The 18,550-nt window shown below is 53.2% G+C and overlaps 4 protein-coding genes across 5 annotated transcripts; 3 read left to right on the top strand and 1 right to left on the bottom strand.

Annotated features, from left to right (window-relative positions):
- Nucleotides 1–552: 552 nt before the first annotated feature.
- cdkl1 (cyclin dependent kinase like 1 (CDC2 related kinase)) lies at nucleotides 553–4,134 on the top strand. The gene is made up of 11 exons (XM_077730963.1): nucleotides 553–681; nucleotides 761–840; nucleotides 1,157–1,345; nucleotides 1,654–1,775; nucleotides 1,996–2,068; nucleotides 2,234–2,324; nucleotides 2,404–2,604; nucleotides 2,666–2,748; nucleotides 2,823–2,879; nucleotides 2,968–3,108; nucleotides 3,245–4,134. Exons 3-11 carry the CDS (start codon nucleotides 1,178–1,180, stop codon nucleotides 3,338–3,340), a joined length of 1,032 nt encoding a protein of 343 aa, XP_077587089.1. The 5' UTR covers nucleotides 553–681; nucleotides 761–840; nucleotides 1,157–1,177; the 3' UTR covers nucleotides 3,341–4,134.
- dmac2l (distal membrane arm assembly component 2 like) lies at nucleotides 3,663–5,303 on the bottom strand. Its single transcript, XM_077730964.1, has 5 exons — nucleotides 5,208–5,303; nucleotides 5,033–5,127; nucleotides 4,423–4,631; nucleotides 4,182–4,357; nucleotides 3,663–3,961 (listed from the first exon to the last, which is right to left on the bottom strand). The coding sequence occupies exons 2-5, from the start codon at nucleotides 5,125–5,127 to the stop codon at nucleotides 3,851–3,853; spliced, it is 591 nt and encodes a 196-aa protein (XP_077587090.1). The 5' UTR covers nucleotides 5,208–5,303; the 3' UTR covers nucleotides 3,663–3,850.
- Nucleotides 5,304–5,395: 92 nt separating this feature from the next.
- On the top strand, nucleotides 5,396–9,094 carry l2hgdh (L-2-hydroxyglutarate dehydrogenase). Its single transcript, XM_077730960.1, has 10 exons — nucleotides 5,396–5,644; nucleotides 6,370–6,482; nucleotides 6,562–6,713; nucleotides 6,788–6,919; nucleotides 6,980–7,142; nucleotides 7,215–7,249; nucleotides 7,322–7,489; nucleotides 7,598–7,755; nucleotides 7,863–7,994; nucleotides 8,198–9,094. Exons 1-10 carry the CDS (start codon nucleotides 5,553–5,555, stop codon nucleotides 8,391–8,393), a joined length of 1,341 nt encoding a protein of 446 aa, XP_077587086.1. The 5' UTR covers nucleotides 5,396–5,552; the 3' UTR covers nucleotides 8,394–9,094.
- Nucleotides 9,095–9,195: 101 nt separating this feature from the next.
- Nucleotides 9,196–18,473, top strand: sos2 (son of sevenless homolog 2 (Drosophila)). 2 transcript variants are annotated; one of them, XM_077730948.1, is made up of 23 exons: nucleotides 9,196–10,188; nucleotides 12,617–12,742; nucleotides 12,811–12,942; nucleotides 13,029–13,193; nucleotides 13,264–13,470; nucleotides 13,563–13,706; nucleotides 13,793–13,903; nucleotides 14,103–14,201; nucleotides 14,276–14,400; nucleotides 14,490–15,145; nucleotides 15,256–15,337; nucleotides 15,414–15,536; nucleotides 15,620–15,732; nucleotides 15,830–16,052; nucleotides 16,159–16,278; nucleotides 16,343–16,505; nucleotides 16,577–16,694; nucleotides 16,767–16,939; nucleotides 17,009–17,125; nucleotides 17,199–17,460; nucleotides 17,539–17,580; nucleotides 17,669–17,772; nucleotides 17,834–18,473. In XM_077730948.1, exons 1-23 carry the CDS (start codon nucleotides 10,105–10,107, stop codon nucleotides 18,332–18,334), a joined length of 3,990 nt encoding a protein of 1,329 aa, XP_077587074.1. In that variant the 5' UTR covers nucleotides 9,196–10,104; the 3' UTR covers nucleotides 18,335–18,473. The 2 variants fall into 2 exon arrangements, with proteins under 2 accessions (XP_077587074.1, XP_077587073.1); XM_077730947.1 differs by having other exon boundaries at nucleotides 9,198–10,188; nucleotides 17,199–17,463.
- The last annotated feature ends 77 nt before the right edge of the window (nucleotides 18,474–18,550 follow it).

Here is an 18,550-nt window from a genome sequence, read left to right as displayed (position 1 = left end):
TTTGTTTCGTCTGACTTTTTTTCTTTTTTTTTTTTTTTAACTTTGTTCTTTCCTTTTCAATCGGAGCCGTCCACCGAATCCCCCTTTTTCTTCCCAACTGTTGCCATGGCGACCGGCGGCCAGAGCAGGACGACGTGGTGGATGCTTCCATGGGGATAAATGAGCCAAGACACCCCCCCCCTCCCCTTCAAAGTAAGAGAAACTTTTCATTGCTGGAGTTGAAATGGGGGACTAGTATTTGCCACTGATGAAATACTTTATATTGACTGAACTCATTGACTCTTTTTAATATTCTTTTTTTTTTTTTGAGTTTTTGCCAGAAAGTTTAAGGCAAAGACTCAAAAAAGAAGAAGAATATCAAATGTCAGTTTAGGACCATTAAATAGGGTTACTTTTTTTTAAATATCGAGCTTTAAAAAGTAACTGCATCACTTTGTTTTCTCAATGTATAGGATACATTTGATATTTTTTCACCTCAATGTATTTTGTGTGTTTTATTTTGAAGGTCCAGTTGGCTGAGGATCTTGTTTTTGTGTGTGTGTGTGTGTGTGTGTTCTTCTTTCCACATCCATCCCATGCGATGTTGAGAGAGGACGAAAGCTCTCCCGACGAAACATCTCAGGAGATCTTTTTTCTTTTATTTTTTATTTTGTTTTTCCCCATCTTTGGCTCCAAAAGTAAGTAAGTCTTCTTCTCTCTCACTTAATGCTTTAATTATTTTTTGGACAGCTTTAAAGTGGACCCAATTTTGTTTTTGCAGACCCGGCCGCGCTTTTGTGGGGGCGCCAGCACGACAAACGCCGACGTTGTTTTTGCACAATTGAATACCCTCCGACTCGGGTACGTTACATACTATTTCATTCTTTCATAACCGTGTCAGACTTTTCCACTTGACTACTTTTTGGGTGAATTTCTGATGGCGTTATTACGAAACATTTCTGAAAATGTGGTCATAAAAAAAGGCCACCGTTTAAAAACAAAAAGCTAAATAAATGACAAGACAAGTTTGCATTAGACTTTCAACCAAATCAACAGAGACACGCTTCAAATGTGTACTTTTGATACTTTTCATCCAAAATGAGAGCATTTGTAAATTGGCAAGCATCACTTGTTTGGGTAACGAGGTCTTCAGGAACGGTGGGTCTGGCTTTGGCAGATTTGGATCCGCCGGGCGTAGATGGACAAATACGAGAAGATGGGCAAGATCGGCGAGGGCTCGTACGGCGTGGTTTTCAAATGCCGCAACCGCAACTCGGGCCAGATCGTGGCCATCAAGAAGTTTGTGGAGTCCGAGGACGACCCCACCATCAGGAAGATCGCCCTCAGGGAGATCAGGATGCTCAAGGTAGTAAGCTCGGCACACGGATATCTTGAAAAAAAATGTCTTTCTTCATCTGTCACCTTTCAATTTCGAATGGAGGCCGCCGCCGCCGCCGCCGCCGCGCTTAATTAGTCATGCGGTGGCGGCTCATAAATCCAACCGGGCCAAGCCGGGCCGGGCCCGGACGGAGCGGTTGCCGGGTTGCCGGGGCGACGCCACCTTTTATGGCCGCCTATTAACACTTTCCATTTAAAGGTCTGACGCCAATGTCTGATGTGTCTTTTGAATGGATTTATTTGTGTGTGTGTGTGTGTGTGTTTGTGTGTTTGCAGCAACTGAAACACGGCAACCTGGTCAATCTGATCGAAGTGTTCCGCCGCAAGAGGAAACTTCACCTGGTCTTTGAGTACTGCGACCACACGGTCCTGCACGAGCTGGACCGCTACCCGCGAGGGTGAGTGACCCGCCCTCACCCCATTTTTTTCCGGACATTGTCTCTCCCCCGCCACGTACGGACGCTCGCGTTTCCCGTCGTTGGCGCCGGCCGGCGGTCGCCCGGGGAAGCCGTCCCTTCCCGTCGGGAATGTCTGCGACGCTCCGTGTCCGTCGGTCGCCGCCCTCTATCTGGCCATGATAAGCCCCTCCTTCTCAGCGACAACTAACTTATTTTGCAGTGTTCCCGAGCAGCTGGTGAAGAAGATTACGTGGCAGACGCTTCAGGCCGTCAACTTTTGCCACAAACACAACGCAAGTGCAGCCCCGCCCTCTTTCTTCTCTCCTCTTCTTTTTTTTAACGAGCATTCCTCTTTCTTTCTCTCTCTCCCCTCGGGGCGCAAACACGGCGCCCCCGCCGACCGACCCTTGGCCACTAACAAACCCCCCCCCCCCCCCCCCCCCCCCCCCCCACGGCAGTGTATCCACAGAGACGTGAAGCCCGAGAACATTCTCATCACCAAACAGCACGTCATCAAGCTCTGCGACTTTGGCTTTGCCCGGATTCTCAGTAAGAGCCACGCAAAAAAAAATGAAATATGGAATATTGATTATTGTTGTTTTTTTTCTTTTTTTTTTCTTTGACTAAGCGGGTCCATGCGACCGCTACACGGACTACGTGGCCACGCGCTGGTACCGCGCCCCCGAGCTGCTGGTGGGGGACACGCAGTACGGGCCCCCCGTGGACGTGTGGGCGGTGGGCTGTGTCTTGGCCGAGCTCCTCTCTGGCGCCCCCCTGTGGCCGGGCAAGTCGGACATGGATCAGCTTTACCTGATCCGCAAGACCTTGGGTCAGTTTCAAAGTTTGGCCACGTGTTCTAGTGGCATCATTGTTTTCTTTTTCTTTTGCAGGTGATCTGATCTGCCGCCATCAGCAGGTTTTCCGCACCAATCAATTCTTCCACGGCCTTTCCATCCCCGAACCTCCAGAGAGAGTGAGAAAATCCCACAGAGTGCACGTGCGCTTGACAATAAAATCCCATCTGATGAAGTTTTTGTCTGCTTTTAGGAACCTCTGGAGCAGAAATATCCAAACCTCTCGCAACAAGCACTCAGTCTCATGAAGGTAACGGCCACGTTCCGACGACAACAATTGGAAAAAATACAACAAACACATCATGGCGTCCATCCATTTTTGTTTTTGTCTCTGTCAGGCCTGCCTACGCATGAATCCCGCCGAGCGTCTTCCGTGCGAGCGGCTGCTGCAGCACCCTTACTTTGACAGCCTGAGACACGGGCACGATCTCCACGGCAACCGCCGGACACGCCCACCGCGCAAGCACCTTCCCACCGGGGTCAGTCCCACCAAGCCTAATTTTCTAAATTCATTCAAATATTGCCAGAAAAGCATGTACCCACCCACATTTATTTTCTTTCAAATCTGCGACAAGTATTAATAGTAAATGTTTTTTTTCCCCCCCCACCCTTCAGTGTTTGCCTCTGCTGACGGGCAGCAGCATCTTCCCCGTCTTGGACACCAAGAAGTACTATCACAACAGGTTCAACTACCACCTCCCCAACATCTAAAAGGGAGAACCCTGGTTACATAGGTCAAGCAGACTCAGGGCTCTTTTTTTTCTTCTACTTTAATGTTATTTTCCTCAGCGTTAGATAGACGACGACGGCAGGTTTTGCCAAATCTGGGGACGGCCAGTCCAGTAAGGACGCCACTTTTGCGACCCTCGACGTTTATTCACGTCGGTAGGCTGACGTGAGCCATTATGGGTTCCAAGCAGATGATTAGGCTCCTTTAGGTTCCGCTGCAAGTTTTGAAAGAAAGGAAAAGACCAAGTCAAATGATAACAAAATATCATTGAATATGATCCGCACGAGAAGATGGAGTTCAAGCCTTGATCCATGCTTTTTATTTTATTATTATTATTTTTTTACATGATAAATACTCTTTTTTTGACAAGATGGTCTGCAGATGTGGCAAAATTGCACTGGATCCTATTGTATTTGAGCTTTGCCTCAACAAGATGATAAATGTAATTGCTGTCAGGAGCACAACGTGCTGTTTTCCTGTTTGCTTGTTTTCTAGTCCAAGTCCACATGGATGTCCAGGCCCGGCAGGGCCGTCTTTAAACGTTCCACCGTGCCGTGTTTGTCTTTGACGCCGGGCAGGTCGCTGAGGAAAAGATACTCCAGCTTCCTGCATGGGAGGGGAAAAATGAAGGAAAATAGGATTGGGATTCAGTCATCAACATCCCTTCTTAAACGATCAGGAACACCAAAACAAACACAGTAACCCGGCAACCCGTCAGGCTTATAAACCGCGAAGGCGCCATTCTAACCTTTGCCCTTTGACATCTTTACCAAACAAATTCGAGACGTCTCGTGCCAGAATGGATGGCAAAAAACGTGTGACTGGCCTGAGCTGGTGCAAGGCCAGAAGGCCCCTGTCCGTCACGTTGCCGCACGACACCACCTCCAGCATGAAGAGTCCGCGCTGCAGATTTTCCAGCGAGCCCAGCCGCTCCAGGCAGGCGTCCTCCACGTACACGCACTTGCGGAGCTTGATCTCCTCCAGGTGTTGCAAACCTTCTGCACAAAGGTCAACCGGTGTCACGGAGGCGCCTACCGGGCATCGTGGCGAACGTCTGCCAAACCCAGATGGTCGAAGCCTCGGTACATGATGCACGAGTCGGTGGCGTCCACGGCTTGGATCTTGAAGCGTCCAGGGGGGCCCGAGGGCAGCGCGTTGTAGTCCCCGTGCCAGCGCTCCAGACCCAGGAAGCGCACTTTGGCGCCGCACCTCAGCAACCACTCGGACGCCGCCCGGTCGGGTCCCGCCGCCTTGATGCGCTCGTAGTCCACCCTGGAACCATTGGCGGGTGAGTTTGGGGCCAAATTTGTTGAAGTAGTCTACGTGGAAGGCGCTACACGTCCAGTCTAATTCGGTAGTTGTGCCAGTCAACATGACATGAACGTATATGACATGGAGTGATCCCAGTTAAGCTTCATTTGACATCACTGTCAAGGGAGAACACAAAATGGAACAGTGGACGCTACTCAAATTGCACAATTGGCCATTGATTTCGGTTAGTGACAAGACACATATTGATCCAAAAATTGTATAGTATAGAGAGTTTCCTTTCAGGAGTTTGCAGATTTAACTTTTAAAAGGAGATCACCGACATTCAACATGATTGTCAGTGCGGAAAACCTTTTTTTTTAAATGATCTTTACCCACATAGAGAACAATATAAAAGTCAATACTTATTGAAAACAGCATTGAGCCAGCCCCAAAAGTGTCTCTGCTGGCCGGGTCGTTGCTTTACGGCAGCCTGCACTGCCTTCACTAGGACTCTCATCTATAATACAAAACCCGACGACTTAATTGTGTTCGTCAAAGCTGAGAAATTGTCCAAAACGTCTTGGAATGGTGACCTACCTTCAACTTTATTGGGGTTTGTTTACAAGCCAAACTCCGCCATTTTGTGAGTCCGCCCCACTTGCCTTCGTAGGCTTGAGATGCGTTTTCCGATTGGCTGGCAGGAGAAGTCGGAAATTAAAGCCTGTTTTCCTATTGGGTGGCGCAAGGGGGAAATCTCGCGTGAATCGTGACGAGTTTTGTGTTTCACAGGGGGCCCTTCGCTGATTTCTCCATGACCCCAGAAGGAAGAGGAGGGAGGGGAAAATGTCAAGAGAAGGCGGATCCGAACTGGCAACATTTTTAGCTTTGGCCTTTTGGGCTTTTTTATGCAATGATAAAAAGTTCCTCTGACGAGTAGTTGCAATGTTCCGAATCTTCGTGACGAGAGCTTCCTCGAAGGCTGCCAGCGCTAGCTTCGTACTTGACACATGTACTACTTCCAAACATTTACACAGGTGAGCACAACGACATTTTCTGCTTTCTCATTTACTCACTTTAATTGCTTTCATGCCTGTTACGGTTTTTCTTGACTGCTGTCCAGTTGGGACGTACTTAACGGACATGTTTTAAACGACTTTCTTGCGTTGTCAAGGGCATTCGAATATTAGGTATGTTGTAACTAACTTATTGTGCACAATACAAATTATTTCTTTTGGCACGAAGTACTTCAAATAAATATTGCCGTATCAAAAAGAGGAGAAGAATTCAAGACATGTGTTTTACATCAGTTCAGTGTGTGGAAGGGGGACGGGATGGGGCGGGGCGGGGGTTGTTATGTAATAGTTCCCAAAGCAAAGCACATTACAGTAGTACTGCACCGTTATGAACTTCCCGATTGAACTGGGAGGGGAGGCCATACAATGATCGCTGTTGTGTGGACGTCCATCGCCGTCAAATTTACCCACAGTCCTTTTCAGTCTGGTTAGATGCCGCTATAAATGGGCCAAATTCCACAATAATACTCGTGCAGTTTTTCGCTTCCAATTCATATTTCCCTCCGTGTAACATCATGATTTTTATTCCAGCCTATGAGGGGACACGCGGCAAAAAATAAGAGTAGCGTGCATCCATTGCAAAGGTCGCCGCGCTGGCGGACGCGGCCGGCGGGACGTTGAACCGCTTGGTCAACACCTGTGCGTGTGTGTACATCTTGTCTACAAAAACGTTTCTTTTTTGGCAGCTGCGACGTGGCGGTGGTGGGCGCCGGCATCGTGGGCCTGGCCACCGCCCGGGAGCTCATCCTCCGGCACCCCACCCTCACCTTCACCCTGCTGGAGAAGGAGAAAGAGCTGGGTAAGAAGTGAGGACGGAATGGCCGCCACGCCTTGGATCTTTGTTGACGGGCCGTTTCTGTTGTGGTGGGCCCGCCCAGCGGCGCACCAGAGCGGCCACAACAGCGGCGTGATCCACAGCGGCATCTACTACACGCCGGGCTCGCTCAAAGCCCGCTTGTGCGTGCGGGGCGCCGCGCTGGCCTACGACTACTGCGACAAGAAAGGCCTACCCTATAAGAAGTGCGGCAAGGTTAGCGTGCCCGCTCCGCTAATGACTTTTACACATGTTTCTTGTCCTGCCGTGAGTGACGCTTGTGCTTTCAGCTCATCGTGGCGGTGGACCGGGAGGAAATCCCTCGCCTCAAAGCCCTACACGAGCGCGGCCTGAAGAACGGCGTGCCGGGACTCGGCATGGTGGACGCCCGAGGGATTCGAGAGCGGGAGCCGCACTGCCAAGTACTCGCACTCGTCAATATTCCAAGAATTCCAAAGGGCGTCATTGACCGCCGTTCTCAGGGCGTGATGGCTCTGGACTCCCCCAACACGGGCATCGTGGACTGGCGCCAGGTGGCGCTGCAGTACGGCAAAGACTTCCAGGAGGCCGGCGGCCGAGTGCTCACCCAGTTCCGGGTGGACGACATTTCCGTGGCGGCCGAGAGCCCGGCGGGGAGCGAGCCAGGTGAGTGGGGGAGGGGACGGATGAACTCCCTGCCTGACCCCGTCCTCATCCTTGTCGTTTGTCTCTTTCCAGGACTGGAGCGTCCCGTGGTCATCAGGGACCAGAAGGTGAGAGCGGTCCGCCGAAAGATCCGGCCGCGGCCCGAAACGTGACGACGCCACGCCAAACCTTTTCGTCAGGGCGACGAGGTGCGCTGCCGCTACGTGCTGACCTGCGGGGGTCTCTACTCGGACCGCCTGTCGCAGATCTCCGGCTGCAGCCGGGAGCCGCGCATCGTGCCCTTCCGAGGCGACTACCTGGTCCTCAAGCCCGAGAAGCACTACCTGGTCAAGGGCAACATTTACCCCGTAAGGCATTTGCTTGCCACGCTTTGACGCTTGTGTGTGTGTGTGTGTGTGTGTATTGTGTGAGGGATCGGTCCACGTACCTTCCATCCACCGTGCGTCTTTATTCAGGTGCCCGATCCTCGCTTCCCTTTCCTGGGCGTCCACTTCACGCCGCGCATGGACGGCAGCATCTGGCTGGGGCCCAACGCCGTCCTGGCCTTCAAGAGGGAAGGATACAAGATCTACGACTTCAACGTCAGAGACCTGGCCGACGCGCTCTCCTTCAGGTGACAAGCCGTTAGACTTTGCCGTGGACTGTAGACACCCCCAAAAAATGGCATTGTTGTAAAGGTGAGCCTTGACAAGATTATTTATTTGCGTCTGCCGTTTTTAGAGGCCTTCAAAAGCTGGTGATGAGGAACTTGGCTTACGGTCTCGGGGAGATGTACCGAGGCGTCTTCATCGGGGCGCAGGTCAAGCTCTTGCAAAAGTATATTCCCCAACTGTCTCGCCAGGACGTGCTCAGGTAAGACTGACTGTGTGTGTGTGTGTGTCAAATCTTCTTACAAAAACCATTCAAGACAAATTTAGATGAACCAATAGTCATCCATCAACTTGATAGATAGAATAGAAAGCAATGAAAGAAAAAGTCAAAGCACGCAAAGTCACAACGCGTTTCCCGGCTTGACGTCCATCTTGGTTCCTTTCCGCCGGCGTTCCCGTGTCCAGGGGTCCCGCCGGCGTGCGAGCGCAGGCCTTGGACCGCGACGGCAACCTGGTGGACGACTTTGTTTTCGACGGCGGCGTGGGCGAACTGGGCAGCCGCGTGTTGCACGTGCGCAACGCCCCCTCGCCCGCCGCCACCTCCTCGCTGGCCATCGGCGAAATGATCGCCGACGAAGTGCGGGAGCGCTTTGCGCTTTGAACGCCAAACGGGATGAGCAACTTTGACCAGAGAATTCAAATATCCCAAAAAGGCACTTTGAAAGCCAAAGAAGACACTCAAAAAGAGTCATTCTTTTTCTTTCTTTTTTTTTTAAACACAACTTGTATACAGACTGACCTTTTTTCGGTCACATGAAAGATCTTCCAAAAACGCACATGTGCCTTTCAGTGATCCACTAGAGGGCGATCAAGTTTTCATAGGGTTATGACATTTTTATAGTGCATTGGTACAGCTTGGTCAAATAGTTATACGTACGTTAGTTCTCATATGATGAATTAATAAATAGTTTTCATTGGACTTTTGCTGTATCTATCCAAATATGTTTTCCTGAATTAGATGTACCAATATTAATGTATGTCCTTGTATTTTCCCATTCTAATATATATTACATATCAATTTAAAGATATTTTTCAACATGTCAGCTTGTGAGGTAATGAATAGGCCCTTTTTTAAGTGACTAGCCCCAACCAATGTTAAAACAGTGAATTGCAATAGAATGTAGGCTGAACTTTAACTTCTTGTGCAGGCCATTTTCAATAAGATTGATGTCATTCACTGGGGGCAAAGTAAAAAACGGTGCATTTTGGGAACCACTCTTGTTATTGTTAATAAGTGGCAACCACGGTGTTAACCGTGTGTTGTAAGCTCAATACAAAAATAAAACATTTTGTAAGATGTCATGTAATGTTTCATGTAAGCAACATTTTTAAAGGGTCTTGTGGGTAACTCCCACATGTTTTTGTTTTTCTCTCATGTTTAATGAATGTAAAGTAATAGGGCAATGGGATGGCAGGCAGGCAGGGAGTGAGTGAGAGGAGTCGCTCCGAACGAACATCTCGTCAGACCGACCGACCGACCGACGCGACTTCCCAAAGCAAAGCAGGAAAGCTCCCAGGCTGGCAAGCGAGCGCCTCCCTCCGCTCACATCAGACGTGCCCTCGGTGGGACTTGGCCGTGTCCCCGCCGCGTCACCGGCTTTATTCGCGTCGGGACTACTTTTTTTCCCTCCCTTCTTGGAGGGTGGCTTTGGGAGGCTCCCGAGCGGGAGAAGATGTCCGCGTGTGACGCCGGAGAAAGTGTGCCTTGTTCGTTCGGAGGCCAGCGGCGGCTTAGCTTCCACCGAGCTAACGCGCTAACGTTACAGGTGTCTTCACTGCGGTGAATAATCGAGCGCCTTTCCATTTTTGAACGATATTTTGCTTCTTGGGTCCCAATGGGCCGACTTTATTCAACTTAAGGTGCCTGGAATCGTTTTTTTGAAGCGGCCCCGCTGACGCGTAGCCAGCTTGTTGTTAGCCGTTAGCTCCCGAATGAGCCGCCGTGCCGTGTTTACACCGAACGGTGGCTTAGCTTCTCGCTAGCTATACCAAAGCTAACGACCCCGGAGCTACATGTGCTTCATCCGAATGTAGCTGGCTTTTCACCGCCTTAACTAAAGGCCACTTTGCCGGCGGACTCGCCCGGCCAGCCTGCTTCGCGTCCAGGTACACCCCCGTGAGCCAGCCAGTCAGTCAGCCAACCAACCAGCTAGCCCGCTAGCCAGCCGGCAGCGTCACTCGGACGGACGGACGGACTCTACAGCCGTGCCCGCCGCCCTGGACTGACCCACCCACCCACAAAAAGGAGCTAACTATCCGCCGGGGCCGATGCTGACAGTTGGGGCCGGATCACGGCAACGCCAGGAGCCGCGATGCAGCCCCAGCAGATCTACGACTTTTCCAGCGAGGAAAACAGTCACAAGTGGAGAGGCCTCTTCGTGCAAGCCCTGCGCAAGGTAAACATCGACAACTAGTCCATCAGCAGCCAGCAAACTTTAGCCCCACCAAACAGACACTTTGCGTTACATTTTCACACTCTGCGAAGGCATTTTAAGCAATGTAATTCTTTATTTCGTCGATTGGCAATCACTTTCTCCAAGATGTGACGGACGATAGGCAATGTCGGCAGACCCCCGAATGCTATGAAAGTCTCCGACGTTTACGTCGCCCCAAAACGTCCATATTTCCCGATTAACGCTGACGTATTTTGTTTAGTTTCACTCCTGACATTATTTTTACTCTCGATTCCGATACCTGTCTTTGTTGTATCAGCCAATGCCGATACTCTATCGATACCGCGGTTTTTTAATAGACAAAATATCTCTTTTTCTAAATGTCTGCATTCTAATTCAATTTAAAGATAATTACTATCACGTCTTGGCCTGACACCGCTTAAGAACCTTTGTAAATGATTAATACAAAGTTTGGGAGTGCGCAGTCAATGACATTATACCAAATTAGCACTGTACCGTTAGCTTAGCTTATGCTAATCACTTTTGCTAGCTGACTGTACAAGTTGGCAGCTATAATAACCTAACAAACGACGTACTCAATTCTCATGGGAATGTCAATGTTCATGATCAAAAGGACACACTGTGACGGCTAAATGAGCAGAATCCAAATATTCTTGGCACAGGACTTGACTACCCTTTAGCATCTTAAAAAAAGAAGAAGAAAATTCTATTACTTTTAGCCAATTATTCCCCTACCTCTGTTTTAATGCATTCTGCTTAGGCAGCGTTTATAATCTCCGATCATCTCGCATGTTTTTTTTTTTTAAATGAAACTGCAATATATGTAAATATTGCACAGCTCCGGTGCATTACTTTGTAGTACATGTTGTTTACAATCCCTCTATTTTAGTGCTGTGTATCGACGCAATACTGATATTTAGTGGTTTTATGGAATTGGATTATTTCTCACTTTAGGCTGTCAAAAAGAAGTAGATTAAATTGAGATTTTGCCATGTTATCATCCGGTAACACTTTACCTAGAATTAGTGGTCATTTTTTTTTTACCACTTGATACACTCTTTATACTCTACTGACTTAATCCTGTGATAGTAAAATCTGTCGCTGGCCATTTTAAATATTGACTCTACTTTTGCCCGCTATGCTGTATAAAATAGCCTAGAATTCTATTCTTGGAGCAACGGCTTGGTGTATAATACTCCATATTTTGGCACCAATCTCATCCAAGTGACCGCAGGGCAAGTCCAGTCATTTGCATGCCGATATAATGTCGTTACTATTTAATAATGATGATAGAATCTTGCCTCCTTCGCCGTCCTAGTACGGTGGCGTGCGTCGGCGACGTCCAAAGCGCCTCCCTCGACCCTCCGAGATAAACAAAGTGAAAGTGAGAGTGAGCGACCGTGCCCGCCTGCCGGCCGGCCGGCCGCTTTTTCTCGACTTGTTACGCAAACGCTAAAGGGGAAAGTGTCAGACAGACGTAAGAGATCTTTTAGGATTTTTCGGGGTCAGAGGGTTCTACTTTTGCTTCCAAATTCATCCCTTTATTCAAAAAGGACATTAGAAATGGGCGGTAAGTTGCTACAATGATTTCAATGAAATAATTGTCTGTGTTTTACAGTCGACTCATCGTTTTGTCTTTAGTTAGTCAAGTTTTTTGTCAATTTTTTCTGTTTGTAGGCGCACGTCGTCGTGATGTCACAAGTGCGCCTTGTCTTTTGTCCGCCAGTTGATCTCTGCCCTGCCGCGTAATGGCCGATGATGTCATGGCATGAATCACACGCACTGACAACCTGCAACCCGAGCTTGTTTTGCCCCGCCCACTCCACCACATACACGGACAGCCCGACCGTTAATCAATTGAATTTGGAATTTGATGCCTGCACGTTATACCGTCTTAGTTTTATTGTTTGGAATTTGAAGTGCACGCGCCTCTTCCATCTGGCAGATTTGCTTCTGCTTTTCGACGGGCGGCGATCTATTTTTACGTTTTTCCGAGGCGCCTGGTCTTATTTTTAGCCCGTCTGGTGAGCGCGCTTGTCCGGGCCGACGCGGGTGTCGAGCGTGCCAGCTTTTGCCTTGTGATTTTCCACCTTCTCAGCGCAGAGCTTTTTTTTTTCTTCCATGGCGCCTGAATCCCCACGGGGACTTCCTGGCCGCCGCGGCCGGCGTCAGAGCCCCGGAAGGTCATGTCGGGCGCCCGCCACGTTGGCCCTTTTAAGCCCTTAACGCCGGCCGGCATTCCTTCCCGCTGACTTTTTGGTGGCCTACTTTGCGCCGGCTGGCGCGCTAGCTTAGCTTAGCGGGGGTTTCTCCACGGGGGCGGGACATGGATCCATTTTTCCCAAAGGGTCGGACGTCCGTTGCCGTGTTGAAATGGAGGGTTTGTTGATTTTTCTTCTTCCCCGTTCAGGTGCAGAAGCAGGTCCATCCCAACCTCCAGGCCAAGGAGGACGCCCTGCAGCACATCGAGGAGCTGATCCTGCAGCTACTCAACATGCTCTGCGTGGCGCAGCCTCGCTCCGTGCAGGACGTGGAGGTGAGACGCTCGCCATTTTCCGTCGACTTTTCCGTGGGCCTCACGTCGGTCCGTTGGCGCGTCGGCAGGAGCGGGTCCAGAAGACCTTCCCTCACCCCATCGACAAGTGGGCCATCGCCGACGCGCAGTCGGCCATCGAGAAGCGCAAGAGGAGGAACCCCTTGCTTCTGCCCGTGGACAAGATACACCCGCTGCTCAAGGTTGGCGCTGAAATGCGAAACTCGGGGAGTGCTGGCGTAAAGAGTTGGACTGACCCAACGATTGGTGGCTTTGCGTCTCCCCGCAGGAGGTCCTGGGCTACAGAGTGGACTACCACGTGTCGCTCTACATCGTGGCCGTCCTGGAGTACATATCGGCGGACATTTTGAAGCTGGCGGGCAACTACGTGGGCAACATCCGCCACTACGAAATCAGCCAGCAGGACATCAAAGTGTCCATGTGCGCCGACAAGGTGGGTCCAATTCTCGGCCATCCCGAGAGTTCAAATAAAGGACGTGTCCCCGTCTGGTCCCCCCCCGCAGGTGCTGATGGACATGTTCGACCAGGAAGACGACATCGGCCTGATTTCCCAGTGCGCCGACGAGCCGTCCACGTCGGGCGAGCTGACGTACGACGACCTGGTGCGGCTGGAGATCGCCGAGGAGCGACAGTACCTGCGCGAGCTGGACCTCATCATCAAAGTGTTCCGCCACCACTTTTTGTCCAACCCCAAGATCTTCACGCCGCGGGTAAGCGCCAAATCCGGATGGTGGGATGAGGTCGTCGTCCCCGCCAGAAGTATGCCAGGCCGCAAAAAAACAATGCCTTTTTTTTCTCTCAGGACGTGGAGGCCATCTTCAGCAACATCTTGGACATCCACGAGCTGACGGTCAAGCTGCTGGGCCTCATCGAGGACGCCGTGGAGATGACGGCGGACGGCAGCCCTCACCCGCTGGTGGGCAGTTGCTTCGAGGACCTGGCCGAGGTGGGTGGCCTTTTTTTATATACCTCCGGACCGGCCCGTCGCCAACACTTGCGTCCCTAAACCCGCCTCCTCTGGTCTTTGTGCAGGAGCAAGCGTTCGACCCGTACGAGACGCTCTCCCAGGATATTCTCAGCAAAGACTTCCACAAACACTTCAACAACTTGATGGCCAGGCCTACCGCCGGCCTTTACTTCCAGGTACCCTATTTGTACATTTTAAAAAGAAACAAATCTCCGGAACGTCATTTGGTGACACTTCCCGAATGTTCCTGATTTGGATGGTATTCATGGCAAGTGAAAGAATTGTATTTGCCCCATTTGCTCCTAAACATCTGTGTATGATGACAAAAATGCTTTGGATTTGATGAGTTTGAGTCTTTTGTCTATCTGCCCACAGTCTGTAGCAGAAGGCTTCAAAGAGGCCGTCCAGTACGTCCTTCCGCAGCTCATGATGGTGCCGGTGTACCACTGCATGCATTATTTTGAGCTCTTGCAGGTAAATCAGCTCGTTTACAGTGGGAAACGCTTGGCGTGCGGCACTTTAGGTGACGCGCTTGTCGTTTTGCGTAGCAACTTCAAGAGCGCAGTCAAGACCAAGACGACCGCGAATGTCTGAAACAGGCCATCACGGCGCTGCTCAACCTCCAGTGCAGCGTGGAGCGCATCTACGCCAAGCAGCCTCGCCGGAAGCCGGGGTATGACCCGAGTGCCTCTCTCTCCGGGCCCCCCCCCCCCCCGATCGCATCCTCTAAATGACGGAAGCGCATTCCCTCCGCCGCCACAGCGAAGCCACTTACCGTCCGCACAGCCGTCAAATCCGCAGCAAACACCTGGCCATCAAACGCATGAACGAGATCCAGAAGAGCATCGACGGCTGGGAGGGCAAGGACATCGGGCAGTGCTGCAGCGAGTTCATCCTGGAGGGCCCGCTGCTGCGCGCCGGCGCCAAGCACGAGCGCCACAACTTCCTCTTCGACGGCCTGATGATCACCTGCAAGGCCAACCAGAGCTCGCGTCTGCCCGGCTCGGGCAGCGGCGCCGAGTACCGGCTGAAGGAGAAGTTTGTGCTGCGCAAGGTGCGCATCGCCGACCGCGACGACTCGCCCGAGCTGCGGCACGCCTTCGAGCTGGCGGCCAGGGACGACGACGGCGCCGTGTTCTGCGCGCGCAGCGCCGAGGAGAAGGCGGCCTGGATGGCGGCCCTGGTGGCGCTGCAGTACCGCTCCACCTTGGAGCGCATGCTGGACGCCGTGCTGCAGCACGAGGAGCGGGCGCACCCGCTGCGCCTGCCCTCGCCCGAGTCCTACCGCTTTGCCGTGCACGACTCGGAGGAGAACATTGTCTTTGAGGACCGGGTGCAGAGCAAGACGGGCATCCCCATCATCAAGGCCGGCACCGTGGTCAAGCTCATCGAGAGGCTCACTTACCACATGTATGCCGGTAAGGAAAAGGGGGGAGAGAGGGGGGGAGAAAGGGGGGGAGAAAGGGGCGAAACGGGGGGGAAACGGGGCAAAACGAGGCCACATTACATTTTCAATCTCGCCTTCCAGATCCAAACTTTGTGCGCACTTTTTTGACCACCTACCGATCTTTCTGCAAACCTCAGGAGCTTCTCACGCTGCTGATCGACAGGTACCCGCTCGGGCGTAAAAAAAAAAACGCTAGCCGTCGGCTACGGTCCCAATTCCGTCCCAATTCCGTTTTGTAGGATCGAAATCCCCGAACCGGAGCCCACCGAGGAGGACCGGCAGGCCCTGTGGAACGGCGACCAGCCCATGGCGGCCGAGCTCCAGAGATTCCGCAAGGAGTACGTGCAGCCGGTCCAGCTCAGGTGAGACGCGTTGTCGGGTCGGGATCTGGGCGGGGGGGGATCCGGGAAAAGCCTGACTCTTTTTTTTTTACCCCCCTTCGCAGAGTGCTTAACGTTTTCCGCCAGTGGGTGGAGCATCATTTCTACGACTTTGAAAACGACCCCGAACTGAGAAGTCGCCTGGAGGAATACATCAGCGGCAAAATCCAGCTGAGAGGTCCGTTTTCCCGCTTCCGCCTCCCGTCATTTTACTATCTTAAAAAGGCTGAAAAAGAGTGACGCGAAGGAGGCTGACCTTAAATGACGCTCGGCAGGCAAGTCCATGCGCAAGTGGGTGGAGTCCATCAACAAGATCATCCGGCGCAAGCTGCAGACGCAGAGCAACGGCGTGAGCCACAACATCACCTTCGAGAGCCCGCCCCCGCCCATCGAGTGGCACATCTGCCGGGCCGGTCAGGTGGACTCCTTCGACCTCATGACCCTGCACCCCATCGAGATCGCCCGTCAGCTGACCCTGCTGGAGTCGGAGCTCTACAGGTGAGTTGACTTTTCATTTGAAATGATTTCAAACCAAACGAATAACCATTGAAACCACAAAATGATTTCAAACCAAACGAATAACCATTGAAACCACCATGGGCAGAGCCGTGCGTCCGTCCGAGCTGGTGGGCAGCGTGTGGACCAAAGAGGACAAAGAGAAGAACTCGCCCAACTTGCTCCGGATGATCCGACACACCACCAACCTCACGCTGTGGTTTGAGAAGTGAGTGTCTGGTCTTTGTCGTCTTCGCCGCCATTTCTAAGCGTGTCCTGGTGTTCCGCCTCAGGTGCATCGTGGAGACCATGAACCTGGAAGAGCGCGTGGCGGTGTGGACGCGCGTCATCGAAATCCTGCAAGTCTTCCAGGAACTCAACAACTTCAACGGCGTGCTGGAGGTGGTGTGCGCCATCAACTCGGTCCCCGTCTACCGCCTGGACCACACCTACGAGGTAGGGCCGGCCCCGTAAAATCCACGCGTGGAGCGACACCACGACGACGTCAACGCGGTTTCATTGTGCAGGCCATCCCGGAGAGGAGGAAGAAGATCCTGGAAGAGGCGGTGGAACTGAGTCAAGACCATTTCAAAAAGTACTTGGCCAAACTCAAGTCCATCAACCCGCCCTGCGTGCCTTTCTTCGGTGAGTCTCCCGCCAAAGTCGGCCCAGACCACCCACCCTCCCTCGGCCTCGGGTTCAAATACCTCTGGGCAGGTATTTACCTGACCAACATCCTGAAGACGGAAGAGGGCAACCCGGACTTCCTGAAACGTCACGGCAAGGAGCTGATCAACTTCAGCAAGCGCAGGAAAGTGGCCGAAATCACCGGCGAGATCCAACAGTACCAGAACCAGCCCTACTGCCTTAAAGTGGAGCACGACATCCGGGTGAGAAAAAGGTCCCCGGTGGCCCGGCCTCGGTGACGGGACCCGAGCAAAATGTCCTCCGCCTCTCAGAGATTCTTCGAGAACTTGAACCCGATGGGAAACCGCAGCGAGAAGGAGTTTTCCGACTACTTGTTCAACATGTCCATGGAGATCGAGCCCAGGAATTGCAGACAAGCGCCTCGTTTTGTGAGTTTGCCCCCGGGCTGGGGCCCGTGGTCAACCCGCCCACTTGACCCGTCAAGTTTGTTGCCCCCTCCAGCCCAGGAAGACGTCGTACACGCTGAAATCGCCCGGCGTGCGCCCCGTGCGAACGTCTACCTCGGGCACCCTGAAGGGCCACCCGGTGCCTCTGGAGCGGGAACCGGCGCACAAGATCACCTTCCGCAGCATCGCCGAGACGGACGGCGAGACGCCGGCGTCGGCCTCGGTGCCCACCTCCCCCAACACGCCCACGCCGCCGCAGTCGGCCTCCTCCGACCTGGGCTCGGTCTTTGCCGACCACGACCTCAGCAGCTCCTACGGTGGTGCGCTCGCCGCCGTCCTCCCTTTTTAACAAGTGACCTTTGGTTATCTGACCTGTTCTTTTGGTGACGCGGCAGGTTCCAACTCCATCTTTGCCTCGGTTCTCCTGCCGCCTTCCAGTGAGTCGTGGCCCCGCCGTCCGGCTATGGCTAGCGCCTGGCCCACTAACTTTGCCGCTCCCCCCCCCCCCCCCCCCCCCACCGTCAGAGTGCCAATCGGTGTCCTGCGGCAGCCTCCACCAGCTGGGCGAGGAGTTCCTGAAGCCGCCGCCCCTTCCGCCTCGGAGGAAGGACGCCACGTCGGAGAGCAAAGTAAGTAACTATTTTTCTCGTCGAAAGCAAAAAAGTTGAGGTTTCCCGTGTGACCCGCCAGGGCTGCCGCCCGGCGGACGGTCGCCCGGACAGCCCCCCGGCCATCCCCCCCCGGCTGCCGCAGCCGCGGACGCCGGGCTACAACGGTCCGGCGGGGGAGGGGCCCCTGCCCAGCCCCCCGCCGCCCCCTCCCCGGGACCCGCTCCCCGACACGCCGCCGCCGGTGCCCCAGCGTCCCCCGGAGATCTTCATCAACTACCCGCTCAGCCTGCAGCCGTCGCCGGTGGGGCGCTACCACTGGGACTTTGGCGGCTCGCCGGCGTCGCCCAACACGCCGCCGGGCACGCCGTCGCCGCGCGTGCCCCGGCGGGGCTGCCCGCTCAGCGCCAGCCAGACCAGCCTGTGCCCCATGCTGCCGCCTCCGCCGCCGCCCCCCTCGGCCCCGCCCGTGCCCCCCCGCCACAACTCGGGCCCGCCGCTACCCAAGCTGCCGCCCAAGACGTACAAGCGGGAGGCGCCGCCGCCGCACGTTCTCTCCTTGGTGGAAAACAGCGAGCCGTAGCCGGCTGGCGAGGAGCCGCCGGTCGCCCCTCCCCGCACTCGGAATCCAAACTCTGCCCCCTGTTTTTTTTCCCCCTGGGACGGACGGACGGACGGCCCCCCGAGGGCGAGTTGGCTTCCGGTCTTCTCTTTAGCAGGTAAAAAAACAACAGACAAAAAGCATTTTCTTTCTAGGGTTTGGAGTCTGAGGAACTAGCCTGGTGCCCCCCACCCCACT

The sequence above is a fragment of the Stigmatopora nigra genome, chromosome 13 (assembly GCF_051989575.1).
Source record: "Stigmatopora nigra isolate UIUO_SnigA chromosome 13, RoL_Snig_1.1, whole genome shotgun sequence".
NCBI lineage: Eukaryota > Metazoa > Chordata > Actinopteri > Syngnathiformes > Syngnathidae > Stigmatopora > Stigmatopora nigra.
This window is presented reverse-complemented; position numbering and strand designations above follow the sequence as displayed.

Bases quoted from the DNA above. Each gene is read 5' to 3' on its own strand.
- cdkl1 (XM_077730963.1), top strand. From the start codon at position 1,178: ATGGACAAATACGAGAAGATGGGCAAGATCGGCGAGGGCTCGTACGGC. The intron at 1,776-1,995 runs GTGAGTGACCCG...CTTATTTTGCAG, and splicing joins CTGGACCGCTACCCGCGAGG to TGTTCCCGAGCAGCTGGTGA. The intron at 2,069-2,233 runs GCAAGTGCAGCC...CCCCCACGGCAG, and splicing joins ACTTTTGCCACAAACACAAC to TGTATCCACAGAGACGTGAA.
- dmac2l (XM_077730964.1), bottom strand. From the start codon at position 5,127: ATGAGAGTCCTAGTGAAGGCAGTGCAGGCTGCCGTAAAGCAACGACCC. The intron at 4,632-5,032 runs GTATTGACTTTT...CAATGGTTCCAG, and splicing joins CTCAATGCTGTTTTCAATAA to GGTGGACTACGAGCGCATCA. The intron at 4,358-4,422 runs GTTTGGCAGACG...ACCTTTGTGCAG, and splicing joins CCGAGGCTTCGACCATCTGG to AAGGTTTGCAACACCTGGAG.
- l2hgdh (XM_077730960.1), top strand. From the start codon at position 5,553: ATGTTCCGAATCTTCGTGACGAGAGCTTCCTCGAAGGCTGCCAGCGCT. The intron at 6,483-6,561 runs GTAAGAAGTGAG...GGGCCCGCCCAG, and splicing joins GGAGAAGGAGAAAGAGCTGG to CGGCGCACCAGAGCGGCCAC. The intron at 7,250-7,321 runs GTGAGAGCGGTC...CCTTTTCGTCAG, and splicing joins TGGTCATCAGGGACCAGAAG to GGCGACGAGGTGCGCTGCCG.
- sos2 (XM_077730947.1), top strand. From the start codon at position 10,105: ATGCAGCCCCAGCAGATCTACGACTTTTCCAGCGAGGAAAACAGTCAC. The intron at 12,743-12,810 runs GTGAGACGCTCG...GCGCGTCGGCAG, and splicing joins GCTCCGTGCAGGACGTGGAG to GAGCGGGTCCAGAAGACCTT. The intron at 17,126-17,198 runs GTGAGTTTGCCC...TGCCCCCTCCAG, and splicing joins GCAGACAAGCGCCTCGTTTT to CCCAGGAAGACGTCGTACAC.